Genomic DNA, 23,621 nt, shown 5'->3' on the forward strand with positions numbered 1-23,621 from the left:
TTGTGGTGTTGCTTCTGCTGCGTTCCGCCCTGATGAAGCAGGTGCCCTGTGGGGTCCTGGGAAAAGACAAACAACAGATACGATAAAGGCGGCGTATATCCTGGCGCAGCTGCATCTCTGCTTCTCCAGGGAAGTCTGGAGGCTTTCCATGACAATTAATTGTTCACAGTTTCTCTCCTTCACCTCAAATACTTGGTTTCCTGATCAGCGCCATAGAGAGGCACATGTAACCCTAGGTGCCCAATGACAGGTTAGAGCTGCGCCGGGGTCACACGCAGTGAATACCAGCAAGCAGGCTTATGTCGCCCAGTGTTCTTCTGAGCTGGGCTGGGGCAGGGCTTCGGCTTCTCCTGACTCCACGCTCAGACAGCTCAAGTGCAATTCAGGCCCTGGCCTTGTCTTCCACCTGCTTGAGCTCCGCTGCATCCTGGTTGCCAGCACTCAGGGGCCGAGTGCAGTGCTTTTCAGCCCAGCTCATTCTCCCGGGCTGGGCAGCCTGCCCTTTGCAGAGCTGTAAACACACATGCGGGCTTCCGCCTTTGTGCCTGCTCTCTGGGAAACCTTTATGTGGAGGTTGCATAAGCCGAGGGCCCTGACAACTCTAGAGTGTTTGGGAAATTTAGCCCCTGCTCCTCTGGCTTCTTCATGCCCAGCCTCTCCTGCCCACCTGCGAGCTTCCCTGAATTCTCTGCTCTGTTAGTATTTCCTAGGCACCACCCACTGTGGCCTGTGTTGGCCTCCAGGCCCTTGCTGAGATGTAAAACTTCAGCAGGAGCCAAGAGGGAGGTGGCTTCTCTTAATGCTTGTACTTAGGAGATCCAGGGCCAGAGGAAAGAAATGCAAATGATTATCAGGGACAGGAAGGTGGTGGCTGGGAAGGGGCCACTGAGAGGGAGAGGGGAAGGTAGGGCAGCAAAGCCAGATGGAGGTGAGGGTGGGAATGGCTGCTGACTGTCCTACTGGGAAGGAAATGCAATAGAGAGGAGGGTACAGGGGCTCACAGACCCCTGTCCTGGAGAGAGGGTTCTGCCTCCGTCTCTGCTGCTCTTAGTGGTTAACCAGCTTCTGTGCCTTGATTTCCTGCTGTCTAAAATGGAGGCAATGATCTTAGCCACTTCAAGGGTTGTACCAGCACTGAATGAGCTCGCGCGTGCTCAGATCTTTAAAAGAGAACCTACAGGTTCACTCATCTCTCAGGGCCTTTGGACGTGTGTGAACCCTGTGAGGGGTCTGGATCTTAAAGGGGACACCTCACTTCTCAGACAACTTCTTTTCCCGATATCCCTTCTGCTCCACCTACTCTGGTTTCCCTGATGGAAACAGGCTGTAATTCCTTGACCAGACTTCTTCATCATTGTCTTGTTCAAAATCTTTCTGTCTTTGCCCATTCATGTTGAAGACCGGTGATTAGAAAAGTCATAAGTCTCTAGAGTTAGGAGTTTCGGGCCCCCTGGGAGAGGGAAGTGCACATTTTGGGAGCTGAAGATCCCTCTTTCGAAGAGCTTCAGCTGGGGGAAGGGACTGGCTGCATCCTCCCTGCTTCCACTGCAGCTGCTGGCTGCCCGGGCTGTGCTAATGTGAAATGGACCGGAGGGAGCCAGTTAGGCAGGAAAACGGGCCAGAAAACCCCCCTGAGTGCTCCCTGAGCCATCACGATGGATCTTCATAATTCAGCTCTGAATGGAAACACACACATCAGATAACCATGCAGGGGCCAGACACTGTCTAAAAGTGGCAGGTCTGCCCTTAGCTTCAGCCACCACTGCAGCAGCATCTAAGTCCACTAACCACGGGACAGCCTCCTGGAAGGAACTGCCATGCCAGGCCAGGTGGCTTCATGGCGCTCTTGGTCCTCTCCCTTCTTGAGCCTGCCCTGCTCTTCAGTTGCCTCTCAGTTACACAAAGCATCCCAGAAACATGAGAGCGCTCCACTCTCTGCTTCGCATGTACTGCTCTGTGGCTATGGCCTCCAAGGCTACTTACTCCTCATGCCTCCAAAGCAGCCTGTGACAAAATACCTCTTCTTCCACTTTCCAGTTCCACCTGCATCTTCAGTACTGCTACACAACTGCCGTGTCCTGACACCTCACCCTTTTGTTACTTCCCGTGTGTCTCGGGTCAGCAATCTAACCCCGACTGAGCCATATCTCCCCTACCATCTGTCTTTGTCTGGTCTAGCCTGGGCTCAGCTAGGGTAACCCTGCCCCGTTCCCTTCCCAGACTCCGTGAAGTGTTTTCTCCTAGAAAACATCCTAAAACCCCACTGCATTGCTTGGACAGCATAGGCCACTGCTTACTCTGGGCCTCACACCGGGTGACATTGTAAGGACACGTCTGATTCCAGATAAATCTGCCTACCCCACTCCATCCCCCTCACACTTGGTCAAGAGATGTCTGGATTCACCTGAGAGCAATCCCACACAGGTAAAGCACACATAGCACGTTCATCTAGGATCCATCTCATTTAAGCCAAGGCACACGGTCCATTCTGATGGCCAAGCCACTTTCTCAGGAATGGTTTCTGAACTGGGCACACACCACTTTTGCCAGCAAACTGCCTCACCCCAGTGCAACATATTGCCAGGTTAAAACTCTCATCCTTGGAGTTGGGGGTTGTCTTTCTTACTTTCCTGTTGCCATGACAAAACACCATAACCAAGGCAACTTATAAAAGAAAGCATTTAATTGGGGGGCTCTTGGTTCTAGAGGGTTCATTATCATGATCGTCATAGTTAGAAGCATGGCAGCCAGCAGGCAGGCATGACACTGGAGCAGTAGCTGAGAGCTTACGTCTGACACAAGCACAAGGAAGGGGGACAAGAAGCGGGGAGAGAAAGCTCACATGCTGGGATTGGGCTTAAGCTTTGAAACCTCAAACTCACCCCCAGTGACACACCTCCTCCCAAGGACACACCTCCTAATCCTTCCCAAACAGTTCCACCAACTGGGAACCAAGCATCCAAACATATGAGACTAGGGGGCCATTCTTCAAACCACCCCAGAGGTATCTGCCTGAGGACACAGGAAGGGTGATTGACCCATTCAAGATCTGTGGAATTCTGGGTGTAGCGAAGTAGCTTTGCCTGAGCATACCTGCCTTGCCTCTTTACCTGGCTCCTACCCACAACCCCAGGGTGCTGTGCTCACCTCTGAATGGTCCTTTCTGTATCTCCAACAGCACAGTTCCAGTTCTTCCAGTGAGAGTGGGCCATGTGCTGAATGTCTTAGCTGCAGGCTAGAGCGAATGCCCCATCCCACACATACTGGGTGCTCTTTGCCCACTCGGTGCCAGACTCATAGGACAGCATATGATTCCTGGGACCCATATAGTAGAACGGGAGAACCGACTCTCCAGCATGCAGCAGACTGTCCCCTAGACTTCACCTCACACACAAAATATATATATATATATATATATATATATATATATATATATATATATATATTTAAAAAGAAGTTCAGAAAGATTCCAGTGGTTGTATTTTCTATAGGTAGCCCTAACTTCTTGTTGACTCCCACCCCAAGATGCAATTCTATTTCATTCATCGGGGACACATATCACATTGAATTTACATATTTATATCTGCATTTCCCCTCTAAAGCATTTCATTCTCACCCATGGGTATGGTTGTTTAGAAGGCCACAGCCTGAGGTGACACGGGTTGTAGATCACATGCCTCTAAGGGAGCTCTGTTTGCTCAGAGTCTTCTCAACCCCTCGAGTCCTCCTTGTCTCCCTACCAACTCCCTAGCAGATGTTAGCTGCCCGAATAATGTGAGGGTGAGAGAGTGGGAACAGCGAACTCAGCTGTTCTCAAGACAGATAGCAGAGTTGAGATGACGAACTCAGACAAGCTGTGATCCAACATTGTCAAAGCCCTGCGACAACAGGCACATGTGTAAGGGGCTCGTGGGCCCACTAGGGCTTTCTGAGTCAAGAGGCTTGACACCCCCCATCTAGAAGAAACTATGCACCCTGCTGGATGGAACCAAGGTTTTTCTGACACTGTCCAAGATAAAGCAACAGCCCTTTTTTTCCTCTCTTGAACATGGGAATCCCAAAATCTAAGATCATGGATTCCATTCAGTTGGAATTTTGCTTCTCTTCTTGTTAAGGCAATATATATCATTACTGTTTTTTAATGGAATAATTATCACTTCATACACTCAGCCATCCAGCCACTCACTCATCCACACCTCCATCTGCTCATCCATCTGTCTATTCATTCATGTACCCATTTATCTATCCGTCCACTCACACGCCCATTTGTCCACCCACCCACCCATCCATCCACTCAACCATTGGCCCACCTATCCATCCATCTTCCCACCCATCCATCTGTCTGTCCGTCCATCTGTCTGCCCACCCACCCACTCACCCATTCATTCATTCCTGTGTGCTCCCAGGTGAGCTTTCTGTGGAGGAGACACAGGACCCTTTTCTGGTCAGCATCCACATCATCGCAGATCCAGGGGCATCCCAGCCACTGCAGGAGGCCATCGACAAGGTTTTGGCGTGGGTTCACCCTGACCTCCCCCTGTTCCGAGTGTCTGAGCGGCGCACAAGCAGGCGAAGACGGAAGTCCCCCAAGAGTGCTCAGCCGGCGCTGGCCGTGGTGCTGTTCCTGCAGGAAGAGTATGGAGAGGAGCAGATCCTGCAGGTGCACCGGGTGCTGCAACAGCCGCCTTGGCGCCATCACCACACAGAACGTGTGCACGGCCGCTTTCTACCCTACCTGCCCTGCAGCCAGGACTTCTTCACTCTGGCTCCCGGGACCCCTCTATGGGCCATTCGGCCGGTGCACTATGGGAAGGAGATTGTGCGCTTCACCATCTACTGCCGCCACGATAGCTATGCAGACAGCCTCCGCTTCTATGAGCTGATCCTACGTCGGAGCCCCAGCCAGCGGAAAGCGGACTTCTGCATCTTCCCCATCTTCTCCAACCTGGATGTGGACATCCAGTTCTCCTTGAAAAGACTGCCCCGCGACCAGAACCCGGTGCCCACCGACTCCTCCGTGCTGGAGTTCCGAGTGAAGGACATTGGGCAGCTGGTGCCCCTCCTTCCCAACCCCTGCAGCCCCATCAGCGAGGGGCGCTGGCAGACTGAGGACCACGATGGCAACAAGATCCTTCTGCAGGTACAGAGGTCGTCTGACATCTGTCGTCTGTCTGTCTGTCTGTCTGCGGGTTGTGCCAGAAAGCCATGTAGATGTTACAGAGCCATGAGTTAGGGCAAAGAAGAGTGCAAGGGCCTTGTCCATCCTAGACCAGGATGGGGCATCCCATACTCTTCTGAGGGAGAGCAGAGGTGGAAAGATCTCTTCCTCCGGTTTCTTTAGCATCCCTGCAGCAGTCCGGGCCTCTGTAGACGCATGCGCAGTTCTTCCAGGTGTCACCCAAGGTTGAGCCCTCCTGACACTCACAGCTCTCTGAGGTGGAAACACACAGGCTTCTCACCTGGGGAACTTGCTGATAGCCCTAAATCCGATCTTTCACACCTGGGGAGGTTTTCCTACTCGAGAAGTCCCGGTGTTTGAAAATTGTTCTGAGTCTATAGAGAAGATTTCAGATTTCTTTCTGCTGCCCCCACCCTCGACTTTACACAATTGCTACCATGGGAGGTTGTTAAGATCAGTGTTGGACCGTGGCCCCTTGTCAGCATTTGAAGGAGTGGGCAATGCCTTTGATGTAGCCCCCACCACCACGTGGGTGCCTTTTAGTGAGCCTGTATTGACGCCAACTTTTCCAGACTGCTTACCTCACAAGCTTCCTTTGTCCGGCACCCCAGCATGGTGTGTCCCACGCTCATCAGGGACAAGCGGTTACAGTCTAAAACTCGAAACTGAACACAGAAGTTAAAGAATGCCCTACCCCTGGCTTTACCCGACCACAGCTTTCAAAGCCAGGCCTCCTGAGTCGGCAGGTCAGTCAGTCCCAGGAGAAGGGAGCTCTGTTTGTGGCACTGCTTTGGGTTGGAGATGTAGCTCAGGGTTAGAATGCTTCCTTCCATGCTCCAGACTCTGCCTCTGTCCTTATCACCAGTAAGGCCTCAGCTGCTATGGTCCCACTTTTCATGTTTGACTACCTGAAGAGAAAGAACCAGTAGCCATTCGGGGACTCCGTGACCCTGGAGATAAATTATGCCTGCTGGGATCACAGGTAAAGTTTCATCATTTGGACTGACTTTAAGCACCAGATCTACACACACACACACACACACACACACACACAATGAGGTGAAATGGTACATCTTAACTGGCCCAAACTACATCCAGGGCACCTTGCTCAAGGGAGGGGGTCACCTTGAGATGGCTGTCATTTATAGGAACTCCTTGATTTTCAGACTTCCTTTTGAAGAAATCAAGGAATGTGGCTCTGTTATCGAGTAACTGCAAGTTAACCTTTGCTCTCTAACCTGCCTTGAGATGCGTGAAAAACAGTTCTGCGTCTGGAGACTGCCAGTTGTGCAAAGTGTGACGGTTGCACTAGTAAAAGTTAACCAAGCGCAAAGGATTGTATTTGTACTAAAAGAGAGATGGCTGCTGAAGAGATCGCTTCCTCTCCAGAGTCATGAATTGTCCTCTCTGGAGCCTTCTAATAGTATAAATGAAAGAACAGCGTAGAAAGCTCGGCCTGGGCTCTGGCTCAAAGGAAACACCGAAAGGAGATGTCAAAGGTGATCTACATGGGTCAGCGACTATAAAATCTTCTCAGTGCAGGCTTCGAAGAGGAGGGATTGCTGAAAGAGAAAGAGAAGAGATTCTTACCTTGGGACTTAGGAATGCAGAAGTTCTCTCTAAGTCGGGTTAGTAGCAGAATGTTACTACCACAGGCAGAAGCCCCTCCCAGTTTTGGAGAATGGTCGCTGTTGACCTGTTTTGGTGGAGAGAACAGCCTCCCGCTCTAAAACAAGGTACACACTGTCCATCTCTATAAGTTACTTTCCGAAGTAAAAATAGATATTTCAGTCTTCAACAGAAGTAAGATATTCAGGCCACAAGGGGACGGGCACTGAAGAAAATACCTCTTGTGCACAGTTTGTTTGTTTGCTCGGTTGGCACCAACTATTCCTACATTAGTTACTTTTCTCATTGGTGTGACAGAGCAGCTTAAGGGAGGACTCGTTTGACCCGCGCGGTGTGAGAGGACTATGTCAGGGAGGGCCTGGTAGCAAGGAGCTTGAAGCTGTGGCCTCAGGAGCACAAGGCTGCCCGCACACACCTCGGCAGATCAGAAAGCACCAAGAAGTGAAGGCCGTTGCTCAGGTGGCTTTCTCCTTGTCCTCTTTTCCTTTAGCATGGTACCCCATCACAGACAACGGTGCCACCACATTCAGCGTGAGTCTTCCCTCGTCGGTCAACTCTCTCTAGAAATGTTCTCACAGACACCTCCACAGGCACCTCCAGGCATTTTTTTTAAATATTTATTTATTTATTATGTATACAATATTCTGTCTGTATGCCTGAAGGCCAGAAGAGGGCGCCAGACCTCTTTACAAGATGGTTGTGAGCCACCATGTGGTTGCTGGGAATCGAACTCAGGACGTTTGGAAGAGCAGGCAATGCTCTTAACCACTGAGCCATCTCCCCAGCCCCCCTCCAGGCATTTCTTAATCCAATCAAGTTGACAATCAAAATTAGCCATTACAGTTCCCTAAAACTCTTCAAATATACTTTTTAAGATAAAACGTTTGTTCTGTGGATACACCATGGAAAGTCTCGACTGCATTGTTTTTCAGTTGCCTTGTTCAGATTGAGGTCACTTTTTCCTTCTTCCCTCCATTTTATCCAGACTCTGTATAGGAGCCTCTTCCTCTTACCAGTCTTCTAGAGGAGAAGAGAATATTTGGGTTTTGTTTCTGCTGTAAATAACTCAGCCCCTCCCTGAAACTCTATATTACTCCAGAAGGGAAGATATCTAGTCAAAACAAGGTTCAGAATGGCACAGTGTCTTCCTTTCTGTATGCTCATAAGTAGATATCACAGTTTTAAAAAGACTTAAGATGCCGATAAACATACACACTTAGCAAGAAGAGTAATAGCAACTAGATACAGAAGAATCTGAAGTAGAGAGGAATGTTGGCGTGGCTCAGTGGTTACGAGGCCTTGCTGCTCCTACGAAGGACCACCAGTTTGGCTCATAGCATCCACACCGGGTGGTTCATAACAACTTGTAAGTCCAGCTCCTGTGAGTCCAACACCTCTGACTTCTGAGGGCATCTTCACGCCCGTGCTCCTATCCATGTGCAAACATATTCTCGTACAAACAAGAATGAATGTTTCTAAGATTTAAAAAGCAAGACATCCTGCCACCAAGAGTTGCTGCATGTCCAAATGAGCTTCGAGGCAGAGTCCTGAGACTGCCTTCCCTGAGAGATGCGATCATGGGCACAGTGGCTCTTGAGTCAATTTCGTTCAGCCTGCGCGTTGACTAGACACTCGCTCCTGGAGTACTAATCCAGCCACACCATCCACACTATACCTGACCTTCCCAGCATTGCTCGAAACACACTCACCTGGAATCTTTAGGATATAATCATGAGGAAATTAGATCATGCCTAACTTTAACTAATTGGTCATTCAGACAATTCATAGACCACCTTCTGCGTGCCAGGCACTGTGATCTCTGAATGCAGCCAACCAGAAGTCCCTTCCTTGGTAAAATTATCTTCTAGGAGTGGAGGCAGAAAACAAACAAAAAGAAGGAAATATAATAAAAAATTATAGAATATGTTAAGAGGTACTGGAGATTCTACTTATCTTCTAAAAGTTCCATTATGAGGTTGAATCTATTCATAAAAGCAGTGGTTATTGATCCATCAGAGTCTAAAAGTTCTCAGTTAACGTTAGTCAAGCAAGAACTATCCTTGTGTACACCAAGATTTCCTGCTGACATATGCCAAAAACTTGGGAAACACATATAACCATCCTTCACCATGAAACGCCCTTTTCACTTTTCTGTCTGTGCATAGTATATATTTATTATACAAAATACAGTCTTTTGAAAATTCCTAAATGTAGGTCCTTTGTGTCTGAACCTAGTGTATTTATTGCTTAGCTGAAACCATCTTTGTTGTGGAAGCTGAGTCGATCTGTAACTGCTTAGACTGCTACAAAGGAGAAGAATTCCCTGAAAAGCAAAGAAAATACCTGGAGCTTCACGGCCAGGCTGCATTTAGTCATCGTGAGCTGCTGTTTATTCCCTGTGACTTTCTAAGTGTGAAGTTGCACGCGTTTCTTGTTATATAAATTCCATGTAAACAAGATAGCTTCAGCGTTCTCCTTCTCTGAATGGGTGGTGTTCGTGTAACAGAAATAGAACTTAGCTGTTTATAAGAAACTGCTTCTACGGAGGGGATTGAAAAAGGTGAGGCCGCCCCTTTTGTGGCAGGGGCTGGGCAGTTCTATGTTTTGCCGAGATATCTTCTCCTCAACAGACCTTGGCTGAAAACCCCTCTACCATTCACAGCTATAGTTGATATATTATTTTGGGTTGACTCAGTCCAGCCTCCTTGGCTGTAGCTAACCTATAGTGTTGAACGGACCCAGTCTGACATCCCTGGCTATAGCTGTTGTACCATGTTAGGCTGACCCAGCCCAGCCTATTTGACTATAACTTCTGTGCTGTGTTAGGCTGATCTAATCCAGCCTCCTTGGCTGTAACGGATGTACCTACCATGTTGGGCTGACCCAGTCAGGCTTCCCTGGCTGTAGCTGGTGTGTTCCGGATACCTGTGGGCCTGGCATCGTATAGACATTTGGAACTAAAAATTGGAAAGAAAAGTTACTCTCCTTTCTGGTGGCTGAAAACCCCACATGTAAACCTTGGGCTGAGGCAGCAGCTGCATTTTCCAGCAAAGAGGGAAAAGTGTCCCACTTTGAGCGGAGGGAACGGCTCTGACCTGCAGAGAAGAGGCTGGAGAATTGTAAGACAAGGTCTCCTGTAGACCTGGAGCTCCTCATATCTTGGAGCTGCAATCTCGTGGCTCTAGGTGTCCCCTCAGTGTATGGGCTGCTTTTGTCACGGTTGTGGCAGAGTGCTGCCAAGAAGTGACTTGTAGAGGAGGAAGGGTTTATTCTTACAGTTCAAGGGGATACAGTCCGCCATGGTGGGGTGACAAAATCAAGAAGTGGCTGGTGACATTGCCTCCGCAGTCAGAAAGCAGAGAATGAACAGAAAGGGAAGTAAGGGTCTCGACCTCAAAGTCCACGCCCAGTGACCCACTTCATCCAAAGAGGCCTTACCTCCTAAACATTTTGTAACGATCCCAAACACTGTCATCGGCTGGGGACCAAGTGTGAAAACACATGAGCCTGCCGGGACATTTCACATTCAAAACACAATGCTCAGTGCAAATGTGGTTTAATCTCAAATAAAGGAAATCTCCCTTCTTCGTAGTGTGTATAGGGTATTTGTTCTTGATAGCCAAAGGAGGAGTGCCCTTAGTTTTCATAGGCAAAACTCAGTGCTTCTAGAGAACCATCTGTAAGAGAGGAGGGATGGCGAGCATTTAAAAAAAAAAATACACATCGGCCTGGCCTGGACACTGCAGGTTAAAAGGTGGTCTCTGTGGACAAAGAGCAATGTACTGTATTGTCCTACAATCTGATAAGAGAAATGGAACTTCTTACTAAATTTTACAAAGTGTTTGCCTCCACATGCAGACACATTAAAAAATGACTATAGGTACAGGCTTCCGACCTAGTCATCCAAATCTAGCCAGGGAAGGTCTCAGCTAGATTTCAGTGAAAGCAGATACTTCTGTTGACCTGGTCCTCAGAGAAGCCATGTGTGCTGTCTGCCACACACCCAGGACCTTGTACCATGTAGAGATATCAGAGATGACCCTGAAAAGTCAAGGTTTATTTTTAAATATTTTTTAATTTTATGTATTTTTGTGTGTTTGGATGCTTTCCCTGGATTCAGGTCTGTGAACCCCATATGTAAGTGCCCACAGATGCCAGGGAAGGGCATTCGATCTTCTGGAACAAGGGTTAGAGACAGAGATAAAGGAGACTAACCAGGGGGCTGGAGATATGGCTCAGTGGTTAAGAGCACCAACTGTTCTTCCAGAGGACCCGGGTTCAATTCCCAGCACCCACATGGCAGCTCACAACTGTCCGAAGATCCAGTTGCAGGGGATTTGACACCTTCACACCAATGCACATAAAAAAGTTAAATAAACCATAAAAATATTTTTAAAATGCTTTTTAAAAAAAGGAGACTAACCAAACATCCCAAGAATGAAGACACTATGCCCCAAGAACACCTAAGGGAGAGATTATTTCCAACAGAGGTTATCATTATTTATCTCATGGTATGAAGATGTCTACAGTAAAACCAACTGATGGAATGCACACTCATGGGGAGGGGAGAGAGGACCCTCTTCCTAAACAAATATCTCTATAGTGACTCCACACTGCAGTTTTCACGGTATTTTCTAGGTTGAGTTCTGCAGGATGTTACAAACATCAGTCTAATGATTTCTGTTATTATTCTGCTGCTTCTTTCTACCTGCTACGTAGACTCCCTTCAAAGCCCAAAGCACAGTTAGGTAAATGACTCTACCTTGCTATATAAAGTTAGAAAGCCCATAAAGTTTACCTGGGAACTTCCCCAGCCTCATAGTCTAAATGTACGTGTACAGATAACATTAACGTACTACATTATCCTATGCGTTTAGTTTTGGCTCAGCTTTCTTTTATTAAGCTGACATGGCACAGCCTTAGCCTCTAAGCCAGTGATTCTCAACCTGTGGGCAGCGGCCTTTTGAGGGTAGCATATATCAGATATTTACATTATGATTCATAACAGTAGCAAAATTACAGCCATGAAGTAGCCACGAAGTTTTACAGTTGGGGGTCACCACAACAGGAGGAACTGTACTAAGGGGTCACAGCACTAGGAAGGTTGAAAATCACTGCCGTGAGCCAAACTGCCATCTTCTGACTCAGCTGTATCAGCTTGCAGAAGGTCTCCACAGCTGGATGTCCTGACTGTTGATGCTCCTTTATAAAATGATAGTTTGGGCAGGGTCATTATCCCACCTCAATATCTAGCCGCTCTTCTTAGCCGGTTGTATGTAATTGTGCCCTAATTACACACGGCCTTGTGGTTTGGGGAGCAGTTAGAATACATAGGCTAGGGAGCGGGGAATCCACCATGTCTGTGAGGATGCCGCCATTCACGCTGTGTAAAGACTTTCTGGTGCAGCAGCTTTGGGGTCCCTCAGGCTTCTGCAGAAACCTTTTGCCCATGTTCTAGAAGTAAGTCCAGTGAGCTTGTTGGTTCCCCAGGGTGAAATCAAACCTAGGCTTGTCATTGGGACTTCATGAGGAGAGTACACACAATGCCTAGTCTTCTCCACTCCCCGGGGAGGACTCACAGCAGGTGATAAATGCATTTGTTAATGCCACTATGCCTTGTGGTGTTAAGGGGGGAAAAAAGTAAATGATTTTAGCAAAAGTGGGTTTGTATATAGAGAAAACACAGGCAAGTTACAGAAGTCTGAGTAAGCCAAAGGGTGAAAAAAATGTGACTTGGAGCTGATGTAGATGGTATTAAAATTTCTAAAGTCAAAGTCCAATGTACTGATGTCAAACCTGTGCTCAAATCAGTGGAGCTACTGATGATTGTTTCTTGTTGAGACAAAAACATATCTAAATGGAGGTTTCTCTGTCCTGCCCCATCCCATAGCCACTTCCAAATAATCACTCAGAGGCTTATATTAATTATTAATGCCCAACCAGTAGCTCGGGCTTATTAGTAGTTAACTCTTACATTTAAAGTAACCCATATTTCTACCTATGTTTTGCCACATGGCTTGCTACCTCATCTTCTACATGTCCTGCTTGTTTAGCAGCTGCTCTGCCCCTCCTCCTCTGAGTTCTCAGCTTGATTGTTCTACCTAACCTTATCCTGCCTGAATAATGGTCAAACAGCTTTTGGTATTAACCAATGAGAGGAATATTCACAGCACACAGAAAGATCATCCCACAGGAAACATATGCTTAATCAAGTTTAGTTGAAAATGTTTGTTTGGCCCAAGCTTTCTCTAACTATTGCACAGAAGTGACGAGTACCAGATTGGAATAGGTAATCTTCTCTGTGGTCCACAGCCATAACTGGAGGCTGTGCTGATGTGTCAGAGGAATTCAGAAGGAGGGATTCAGTGAGGTCCCAGGGGACTATAGCACATCTCAAGTGTCCTGTGTCTGGGGTGCTGCATCTATTTGCTTGTTCAGAAGAGCCAAGGAGACCCCACCTGGTGATTCTAACCAGTGTAGAGTCTACAAGCAGAGGGTCACCACAGAAGAATGTGTTCTCAGTGCTTCCAAGCAAAACCATGGTCAAGCAAGGCCCTTGATTTTTCTCCACATGCAGGGAATAGCTAGCAAAAGGAGGTTCAGAGGAGTCAAAGGTCCCTCACAAACCCAAGTGGCCACCGAGGACCTGATCCTAAACTGGCCTTTGCAGGAAAAACAGTGGCCATCCAGAAGCAGTGGCGCGTGCCTTTAATCCCAACAGTCTAAAGGCAGAAGCAGGTGGATCTCATTGAGTTCAAGGACAGCCTAGTCTAGATAGAGAGTTCCAGGACAGCCAGGGGACGTAGATCTTGTCTCACAAAACAAAGTTAGTTAATGGCCACCTACTGGTCTTAAACATCAAGCAGGAAAATATGAACAAAGCTAAAATGATTAGTATATTTTTTAATAGTCCAATGGACTGCACTCCCCAGATATCACACATCAGTCTATATAAGATGTCATTTAGACAACTATCAGACAACCATGTCTTACTAATAATTTTTCTTTTCTTTTTTTCTATTTTGGTTTTTTGAGACAGAGTTTCTCTGTGTAACAGTCTTGACTGTCCTGAACTCTCTTTGTAGACCAGGTTGAACTTGAACTCCCTGAGTTCTGCCTGCCTAAAGCCTCCCAAGTGCTGGCATTAAAGGCATGTGCCACCACTGCCTGGCCTATGATTTTTCTTCTTGATAAGAGAAATGCTGCCTAGATATAATACTTCAGACCTGAGCTTACTTCAATACTGCAGTACCTTCCTGGGCCCACTATCATTTCTAACCTAAAAACAAAACAACAACAACAACAACAACAAAAAATGACAGTGTCTTCTCTCCCTTCGTCTGTAGCAGCCATCTGGGAGGGACATCACAGGGTCCCTCTAGCTATCTTAAGAGCTATCAAAGTGACTAAGAACAGATTCTGGGTTCATCTCTGCTGAGTCCGGCCTTGTAAACCAAGAACAGTGGGGCGCACAAGCAGATGGACGCTCTTGTGAGCCCATCAAGGGAGTCTAATGGACTTTGATTTAGACATAGCCCTTGTTCTGGTTTGCCTGATTCCCTGCTGCACTGGTTAGCTTTGTGTCAACTTGACAGAAGCTGGAGTCTTCTCAAACACGGGAACCTCAATTGAGAAAATTTCCCCATCAAAGTAGCCTTAGGTAATTTTTTAGGGCATTTTCTTAATTAATTGATTTGGAAGAGCCCAGCCCACTGTGGGTGGAGCTATCGCTGGGCAGGTGGTCGTGGGGTATATAAGAAAGTAAACAGAGAAAGCCAGTAAGCAGTATTCTTCCATGGCCTCTGCTTCAGCAGGTTCCTGCCCTGACTTCCCTTCATGATTTATTATAAAACAGTAAGGTAAAATACACCCTCCGCCCCACACACACAAAGAGGAAGGATTCAAACAGTTGAAGAAATATTAATAAGAACAAAGAGAAAGTTGGAACTTGGTCACTCTTAAAGACAATTTTACAACCTCCCAATGTTCTTAAACGAAGGGCTCTAATTCACATGAGAAAATGGGGACAAATCACGCCTTTAGTACTGCACCTGAGGGGAACATTCCAAATGTCTAAATCTTCTAAATTCAATGCCTTCTTCTTCTCCCACAAGCCTAAGAGCACCCAGTTACCAGAGGGCTGTAAAGGCAATGAAGTTTTGAGAGTTATAAAATTCAGTGAAGTATGTAAGTATCAGTAGAGAAACACAGATAAGGAGTGGTGGGAATTAGCCGTGAGGGTTGCAGAGTCTGAAGAGGGTGGAATTAGATACCGATGTAAGGTCAAGGAGATGGGCGATATAGCCAACCCCCCCTATGTTGGAGGACTCCCAGTTACAGCTCCCATAAAAGGGATTCTTGCCCCTCCTTGTTGGGACACCTCCCACACTCAGTTAGCTAGAAAAGCATTCCAAACTGCTTGGAATGGAACAGGAAAACACCTGGTGAACTCTAGCCTGACCACAGGATATTTAGAATTAAGACTGATGAATTAAACTCACAGTATTGGCATTTTTATGGTAATTTAAAAAATATTTTTGAAGCCGGGCAGTGGTGGCGCGCACCTTAAATCCCAGCACTAGGGAGGTAGAGGCCAGTGGATCTCTGTGAGTTCAAGGCCAGCCTGATCTACAAGAGTTACAGGACAGGCTCCAAAGCTACAGAGAAGCCCTGTCTCTAAAAACCAAAAAGAAAGAAAAAAAGAAGGAAAGAAAGAAAGAAAGGAAGGAAGGAAGGAAGGAAGGAAGGAAGGAAGAAAGAAAGAAAGAAAGAAAGAAAGAAAGAAAGAAAGAAAGAAAGAAAGAAGAGGGAAAAGAAAGAAAGAAGAAAAAGAAAAATATTTTTGTTTGGTTATTTTAAGAACTTGGTGAATTTTGGAGTATCTTGGTTAGGGTTTCTATCACTGTGAAAAGACACCATAGCCATGGTAACTCTTAATAAGGAAAACTTTTTAATTGGGGCTGGCTTACAGTTTTAGAGGTTTAGTCCATCATCCTTGTGGTGGGGAGCATGGCAGCATGCAGGCAGACATGATGCCGAGAAGGAGCTGAGAGTTCTACATCTGGATCGGCAGGCGGCAGGAAGAGAGAGTGAACCACTAGGTCAGGTTTGAGCTTCTGAAACCTCGAAGCCTGCCTGACAGTGACCTATTTCCTCCAACAAGTCCACACCTCCAATAATACCACTCCCGATGAGTTCTATGGGGGCCATTTTCATTCAGACCACCACATAGAGAATTTAATCTTTAAACCAGGAACCAGAACTTGTTATTCTGATTTTAAAATGTCATTTACAATCAATATAGGTTCCTTGCCTATCATGGTGTAAGCCCCTCTGTCCAAACCCTAGGGGAAAAAAAGGAACGTTTAAGTTGGAGCATATGAGTTGAATTTTAGTAAATGTATAAAATTAAAGCATTTAAGAGGATAATGATCACTTGTTTAAATGTTTAGTTGATTGAACGTACAAGTTATTGAAGCATTTTTATTGTAGATTTTGTTAATAGGACTGCTGGGGGTAAGTTGAGTAATAGACTGCTTACCTAGCATCCGTGAGGCCCTGGGCTCCATCGCCAACATCTCTGAGAAGAAGAAAAAAACAACCAAGCCAATCCACTAAATATATAAATGCATCCAATGCATTTATAATGTGTTAAAGGAAATTAACTCAGCCTCAAAAGGACCTTTTAAAGCAATCATTGCTAACATTTGCAGACTTGTTAATAATGTAATAAGATTTGCAAATTGAACTGAAACTAACTACAAGGGAAATAGATAGCTTTGGGGGCTGGGGAGATGGCTGAGGGCTCAGAACGCTTGCTGTGCAACCATGAAGATGTGAGTTTGAATCCCAGCACTCACATAAAAAGCTGTGCATGGCTGCATATATGTCTATAACCCCAGGATTGGCAGATAGAGACTGGTGGATTCCTAGAGCTTGCCGGTCAGCCAACCTAGCACAAAGAGCAAGCTTCTGGTTACTTGGAGGACCTGTCTCAAGGATAAAGAAAGACATATAAAACCCTGCTCTGACCACCACATGCAGATACGACACGGCCAATAAAAACTGACAGCTCTAATGAACTCCATGTCATGATCATTATTATTCTGCGGGACTAGAGAGTGAACACATGGCTTCATGCTCACCAGGCAAATGCCCTACCACCGAGCTATGTTCCTTGCTCTGGATATTCAGCTTTAAAAGTGGCTTCTGAGGGCTGGCAAGATGACTTAGCAGATGTGGTGGTTTGAATAGGAATGGCCCCCATAGGCTCATGTGTTTGAACACTTGGCCCATAGAGAGTGGCTCTACTAGATGGCCTTGTTGGGGTAGGGGATGGGCTTTGAGGTCTCAGAAGCTCAAGCCTCCGGATCAAGATGTAGAACTCTCAGCTCCTTCAGCACCAGTAGAACTCTCAGCTCCTTCTTCAGCACCGTGGCTGTCTGCATACTGCCATGTTTCCCACCCTGATGATAAGGGACTAAACTTCTGAAAATGTAAGCCAGCTCTATTAAATGTCTTCTTTATCAAGAGTTATCATGTTCATGGTGTCTCCTCACAGGAATAGAAACCTTAACTCAAATAGCCGATAAAGGCACTTGCTACCAAGCATGATGATGTTGGGACCCACATAGTAGGAGAGAAGTTGTCCACTGTTCTCCACACATGTACTGTGGCATGTGCACACACACACACACACATGCACACACACGCACACATGCACAAACACACAGCAACCACAATGCTATTAAAAGGAGCTTTGGGTTTTTGAGGGGTGTTTTGTTTGCTTGTTTGTTTGTTCGGTGTGTGTGTGTATAAGCAGATCAAGAGCCCTTGCATTGATGCTCCAGAGTCTGAACTGATCATCTAAAATCAATCCTCACTCTGGAAAATGAGAGATAAATTTAAATTCTAGTTAGAACTGGTCCAGGTAGAGCCAAGGTTGGTTCCCAGCCCTGGAGAAGGTCTAAGAACACAGTGACTAGGATCAGTGAACAGCTCCCACATCCTGTTCTAACTCACCATGTTCCCAAAGCGAGTCTCTAAGAGTGGGTATCGGCCACACCCCCCTTGAAGGTTATTTGCAACTTCAGGATTGTCCTAATTCCACTCAGAGACCCCAGGCCCAGATTGGTCTTCCAGCCTTCATGTCCTCAGGCGGTAAAAATGGCTGATGTGTCTTCAGACAAATGCCAACTTACCAAATGTCAGATCATTACCACGACTGAAAATGCATTCATCATTTGTGCCATACAAAGCTGCTTGCATTTGACCTTGTCCTTGGTGAGAATTACCATCCTTTCTGAGTATCGAGTTCTTCCATCTCTAGGTCCTTCGGTTTCTACATCTACATCTTAAAGAATGAGCCCCTCAGGGATGAGAGTTCCAAGTTGTTATTTAATGTTTTTCTTTACAGTTTACCACCTAGGAAATCCCACACAGGTTTCTGGTCAGGAGAGGACCGTAGGGTGGAGTGGTGGGAGTTCCTGACACACTCCTGGGGCACCTCATATTGACACAGGAAACTTTGGGGTGCTTACCCCAATTCTGTAGCATAGAGGCACTGTTATTAGTCTGAGTTCAATAGCCAGCACTCTCTCCCAGCAGGTTTATGGGGAAAATTAGGTCTGTCTTTACTCTTCAATCTATCCAATAACCATGGCTACCTGTGCTCTGAGGAAGGCCACTGAAGTTTCAGTCTAGCTTGGGCTGGGAGAGTTCTGGGAGAGTTCTTTGTTCTGTGAGAACCCATTGACCTCCTCTGAAGTAAGCAGTCTTGGTGTTCCTGGCATCCACACTGTAAGTGTATGTATCCGCTGGCTCTCTGTTTTAAGGGAATGAACAGATGGTATCACAGCCACAAACTCCTAAAGCTCTAGAAATGGTTGGAACTGATGAGGCTCAGGGCCAACAAGTACTTTTTGTTGTAAAACCAGATTCATAGATAAGAACAAAGTATAAAGTTACGGTAGAGGGGATGTGGCAATGAAATTCCCATTGTGAGATCGCTTCCCAGACAGTGAATGAAGAAGACAAGTTCCCTGTGACTTAGCCAAAATACTTGTATAAAAACGGAGGAGTGACTGATCAATTGGAGACTAGACAAAGAGGAAAGGTATGGTCCCCTCCGCATTGCTCTCTGGGTCTCAGTGTTCCAGAGCCAACTTTTAGAGCTGTCAAGTTGCAAACACTTACTTCATGTAGATCAACAGAAGTGTTCTTACAGCTCTGATAAGGTCATTTGTAGTCCCAAAAACATGTAGCCATTCAAAATAGTACTTTCAGTGGCCATAGAAACAGGTTTGGAACCTTTACAAGAAAAAAAGGTGAGGCAGGAGGGGCTGTCAGCAAGTCAAAGAAGTCACAGCTCTGGCTGGACATTAAGGTCACCCAAGGAGCTCCATATGCCCTGCCTGGGCCCCCAAAGAGGCTGTTTCTGCTGCCAAGGAGTTGGGTACTTTTAAAAAGCCTCTCAGGTGCACTCAGGGTTGTGAAGCGCTTGACCCTTATGGAATAAATTTTAGTAATTTCTGTTCCGTCTAGCGTGTGTTGGTGACAACCTCAGTCTTGAGACATTTTCTTCAGTATCATTTCTGGCAAAAACATAGAGCCATGTTTCCAAATGGTGCTGTGGGCTGTCCAAGCTTAAGGTGTTAGGAAGGGAAAGAGTTTACCAGCTGTCATCTAAGCCATGCTATAAGCCTGGCCAAGGCCAGGGGAGGTTTAGAAGATGTTTGGCTGGCCTGCTTCATTGGTATTCCTTTTCCAGTGTGGTCAGCTGGCTCAGTCTTCCAGCAATGCTGCCTTGGAATTCTAATGGCATATTTATAATCTATAGAAGATGGTAGTAACTCAGCTATCTATGAATTTATGCTTTCAAGTCCAGGAAAACCCTACTACAATAATAACAAACAAACAACACGAAGCCCCCTGAGATCAAAGCTCTGTCTATTAGACTCGCCCCTTTCCTCTTTGAGGCAGCCTGACTGGTCAAGTTGAACAGAACCTGCCCTCCTCCCACCCCAGCTCCACGTGAGGAACTGGATGCATTGTGTGGGCAGGATATCTTTAGGAGTGAACCGTGTCCCCTTCCTGTCCTTGCTGACTGCCTAGTGCCTTTACCATGGTGAACCATGAGATGGCCAAGAGTCAGTGTTCCAGGCTGGTGTTGCCATGGCATTAAGGAGGGGTCAGAGGAAGATGACCAAACTAAAAGGAAGACAGGAAGACAGTAATCCTAATTCATGCGTAGGTGAGAGGCTGATAAAATTAGAACACTGATTTTAAAGTTTATAGAAAATGCAACCGGCCAAAGTCAACAAGTTAAAGGCCATAGGCCAAATATGGCCCACTGTCTACTTTTGTGAGTAAATTTTTATTAGAATACACATACACACAACAATGGAACCCTCATATTGTCATTTGTCTAATATTAAGTTATATCAATGCATATACACACAAGGCAGTTGGACTAACCAAACTGTTGACTGATTTTGCAAATATTTCTCCACACACATAGGCACTAACAGATAGACAGACTAACAGTCAAGGGGGTAGAGGCAAAGGCTCGTTCTCTACAAATGTGGCCCCGCCACACTAGACCCGAAAGCTCAAGCAAATGGGTAAGGGTGGGAATGCCACATTGAGCCAGGAAGGGCAAGGCCTACATGCCACTCCTGGAGTCACGGTGATCCCACAAGCCCCATCTCCCCTGACAGGCTTCAAGATGCAAGTAGTAGGATTCCTTATACTGGTGCTGGCAAGAGAGAGAAGAGCCCCAGGGACAATTGAAAGGCTGGTTGCTCTCCATATGCGCATACTGAACATTCATGGTGCATGCGTGAGTGTGTGTGTGTGTGTGTGTGTGTGTGTGTGTGTGTGTGTGTGTGTGAGATGGTTCCCAGCGCTCCTAAAAGCTCTCTCCCCCTTTAGTGTCTCCCAGACCCTTGCCCCATTTCCCCATTGGTTCCAGCTATTGTTACATAAAGCAGGTTCCTGAGGTGACTCGCAGAACTTTCTCACATAGAAATTATTGTTCTCAAGCATTAGTTATACCTGCTGTCTTTCTTAAATACCAGAAGCTTTGCAACTTTTCCCTCCCAAAACCAAATGGCAGGCCAGGTGTGGTGGTGCACACCTTCAATCCCAGCAGTGGGGAGGCAGAGGCAGGTGGGTCTCTGAGTTTGAGGGCTACACAGAGAAACTCTGTCTTGAAAAACAAAACAAACAAAAAACAAAATAACTGTCTTATGGTTTATTTTAGCAGACATATAAATCATTTTAAATGACCTTAATACGAGTTTCAGAAGCATGTGCCTACATGCATGCTTGAGCGTGTGAGTGTGTAAGTGTGTCAGTGTGTGTGTGTGTGTGTGTGTGTGCACGTGCATGCCTACACACCCAGCTGCACAGGTGCCACAGGGGTGAGGGTCGGAGGACACCTTTCAGGACTCAGTTGCCTCTTTTCACTATAGGTTCCGGGAACGAGCCCTAGGCTTCAGGCTCGCATAGCAAATCGTAGCCTCGTTGGCACCTGCAACAACTCCTTCTTAACATAGCACAGTAGCAGCAGCAAAAAAGCATGTAAATGTCTTCATTAAAACTAAAAGTGCTTAAAAATAAATAGAAGTGTTTAATTGTAAAAACAATTGGTGAATATCTGTGGTGCTTATACCTTCTTTAAAGTATTCAGTCCAGAACATATACAAAGGGCAGGCACTTCACACATAGAGTTGTCTTCACAGCCGATGAGCATGGGAAGATGCCCGGAGTCAGGCATGGTGGTACAGGCCTGTAATTCCAACCCCACGGGGCCGCAGCAGAAGGACCCTGAATTTGAAGCCAGCCTGGACTACATAGTAAGACCCTGGAGACAGGAGTGGAGAGGTCATCAGGGAAATACAAATTAATGTAATGATGAGGTACTGTTGCCCACCAGAAGGGCTACAACTAAATACAATGATAATACCAGATCTTTGTGAAGTGTGAAGTAATTGAAATACATTTAAATTCCTGGTAGAATTATACATTTTTTAGCATCAATTCTGGAGTGTTTAAAAGTACCTATTAAAATTAAAAATATACTCACCCAGTGTCTAGAAATTCTGCCCCTATTAATGTGCCCAGGGACTGGGTGCTTCCTACTCTGCAGAAGAAAGGTTGCCGGGTCAGTTTTCTTAATATCCCATTACACTTTGCCTCAGAGGATGGGCAGGCGTCTAAGCAGAGATAGAAAGCAGCATTTGGGAAGACGCAATGAAGCTGTTGTGTTTCAGAATAGAAATGGAAATTCCCAAAGGCCAGAGCACACAGGTAGGGATTTCAGAAAGCACAGCTGATAGAAAGGCAGAGTCTTAGAGCTCGCTTGCTAAGGAGGGCGGTAGCCTAGGGCCACTCTCAGGAGTCCAGTCAGCTGTGGGGGAAGCCAGAGCCTGTTCCGAGTGCAGCTGGGGTGAGTTGTCACTACTTTGATGACATTTGACCAAAGCTGGGGAGTGCGCGCCTCTCTCTGGACCTGAGTCATTGCCACCGCCATTGCTTGAATCCGTGGTTTTACAGGAAGCTTCACCGTTCCATAATGGTGGAGTGGGAAAGGGGTAGGGAATGACACTCCAGATAAATTGCCTTAAGCCACCAAGTTTTTTCTCTTAATTTTTATTTTATGGGCATGGGTGTTTCATCTGCATGTAAGTCTGTGCACTGCGTGAGTGTCTGATGCTGCAGAGACCAGGAGGGGGTGTTGAGCCCCTGGGTCTGTACTTAGCTGCCATATGGGTGCTAGGCTTCAGATGTGGGTCCTAGAGAGAGCAGCCTGTGCTCTTAACTGTGGAGTCATCTCCCCGGTCCCCTTAAAGTGCCAATTACTTATATAGCCCATAATCCCCTCCACAATCTTCCAGCCTCCCCCTCAAAATGCCATGGGTTGCCAGTTGTACCTGGCTGCCTCCACCTAAGGTGACCTTGTCCTTCTCCTCTGACTCCGCCTTTTCCTCCTGTCCATTCAAAAGGGGACCTAGGCTTTGGCCATGGACGATACCCTTAGAAAGAAAATGGACACCTCCTAGAAGGTAGCCAAGAGAGAGCACAGCTCTGCCGCCTTCCGTGGAACCCATGCTGCAGAGGAAAGTCTCAGATTCTCGTGACTCCGCTACCCACTTTCCCTGAGATGTGTCTCGTTGTTGTTAATCCCTGAGTTTAAAGGTCTATCTCTGATTTATTAGGCAGCAGGCAGTGCTATGCTGGTCGTGTTTTTGGCCAAGGACAGAAGAGGAGAGTCTTATTCGGAAAGAGGAAGCAGAGGCAGGACTCCCTGACCTTGAACAACCTGGGAGACGTCCCAGGCCCCAGGGAGAGACCCAATCACCTCTGCTAGCGCTTACAGAAGGAACCACGTAGGAGTGAGCCTCTTAAGACCCTTTGAGAAAGGGGCTTCACCTCAGGAGACAGCTTTGTTTGCCTGTGCTGAGGTCTCAGGATGAGCTCGCAGCTGGATTCCAATTTCCTAGTGACAGGAGAAGCCTACCCAGGTCTCCCTGGCTGGTTGCCCTCGGCAGGCAGGCAGAGAATTTATGCATGCTGTTCCGCTCTTTGGGAGAGTTCCTTAAATAGCGAGGAAAGAACCTTGTGAATTCCAGTGGGGCATCCAGCCCACACTGCTCCAGAGGGGAGGAAGGCAGGCTGTCTTCACAGCATCGTTGCTGTCACTGCTGGGGCTCCCCGGGGCATCCCCGAGAGCTGGCAGCCAAGCACTGAAGGCCCAAGCTCTCGTTTCACTCCGGTAAACCTCCCGCCAGGGCAGAGTGTCTGGATTCAC

At 46.8% G+C, this 23,621-nt stretch overlaps 1 protein-coding gene across 1 annotated transcript in view; it reads left to right on the top strand.

Annotated features, from left to right (window-relative positions):
- Fam124a (family with sequence similarity 124 member A) overlaps window positions 1-23,621 on the top strand; it is a 51,600-nt gene that overhangs the window by 22,242 nt on the left and 5,737 nt on the right. Inside the window, exon 3 of the mRNA XM_075949524.1 lies at window positions 4,407-5,140. Coding sequence (XP_075805639.1) covers window positions 4,407-5,140 — 734 coding nt within the window. The remainder of the gene's footprint in view (window positions 1-4,406; window positions 5,141-23,621) is intronic.

The sequence above is a fragment of the Microtus pennsylvanicus genome, chromosome 15, assembly GCF_037038515.1.
Source record: "Microtus pennsylvanicus isolate mMicPen1 chromosome 15, mMicPen1.hap1, whole genome shotgun sequence".
Classification (NCBI taxonomy): domain Eukaryota; kingdom Metazoa; phylum Chordata; class Mammalia; order Rodentia; family Cricetidae; genus Microtus; species Microtus pennsylvanicus.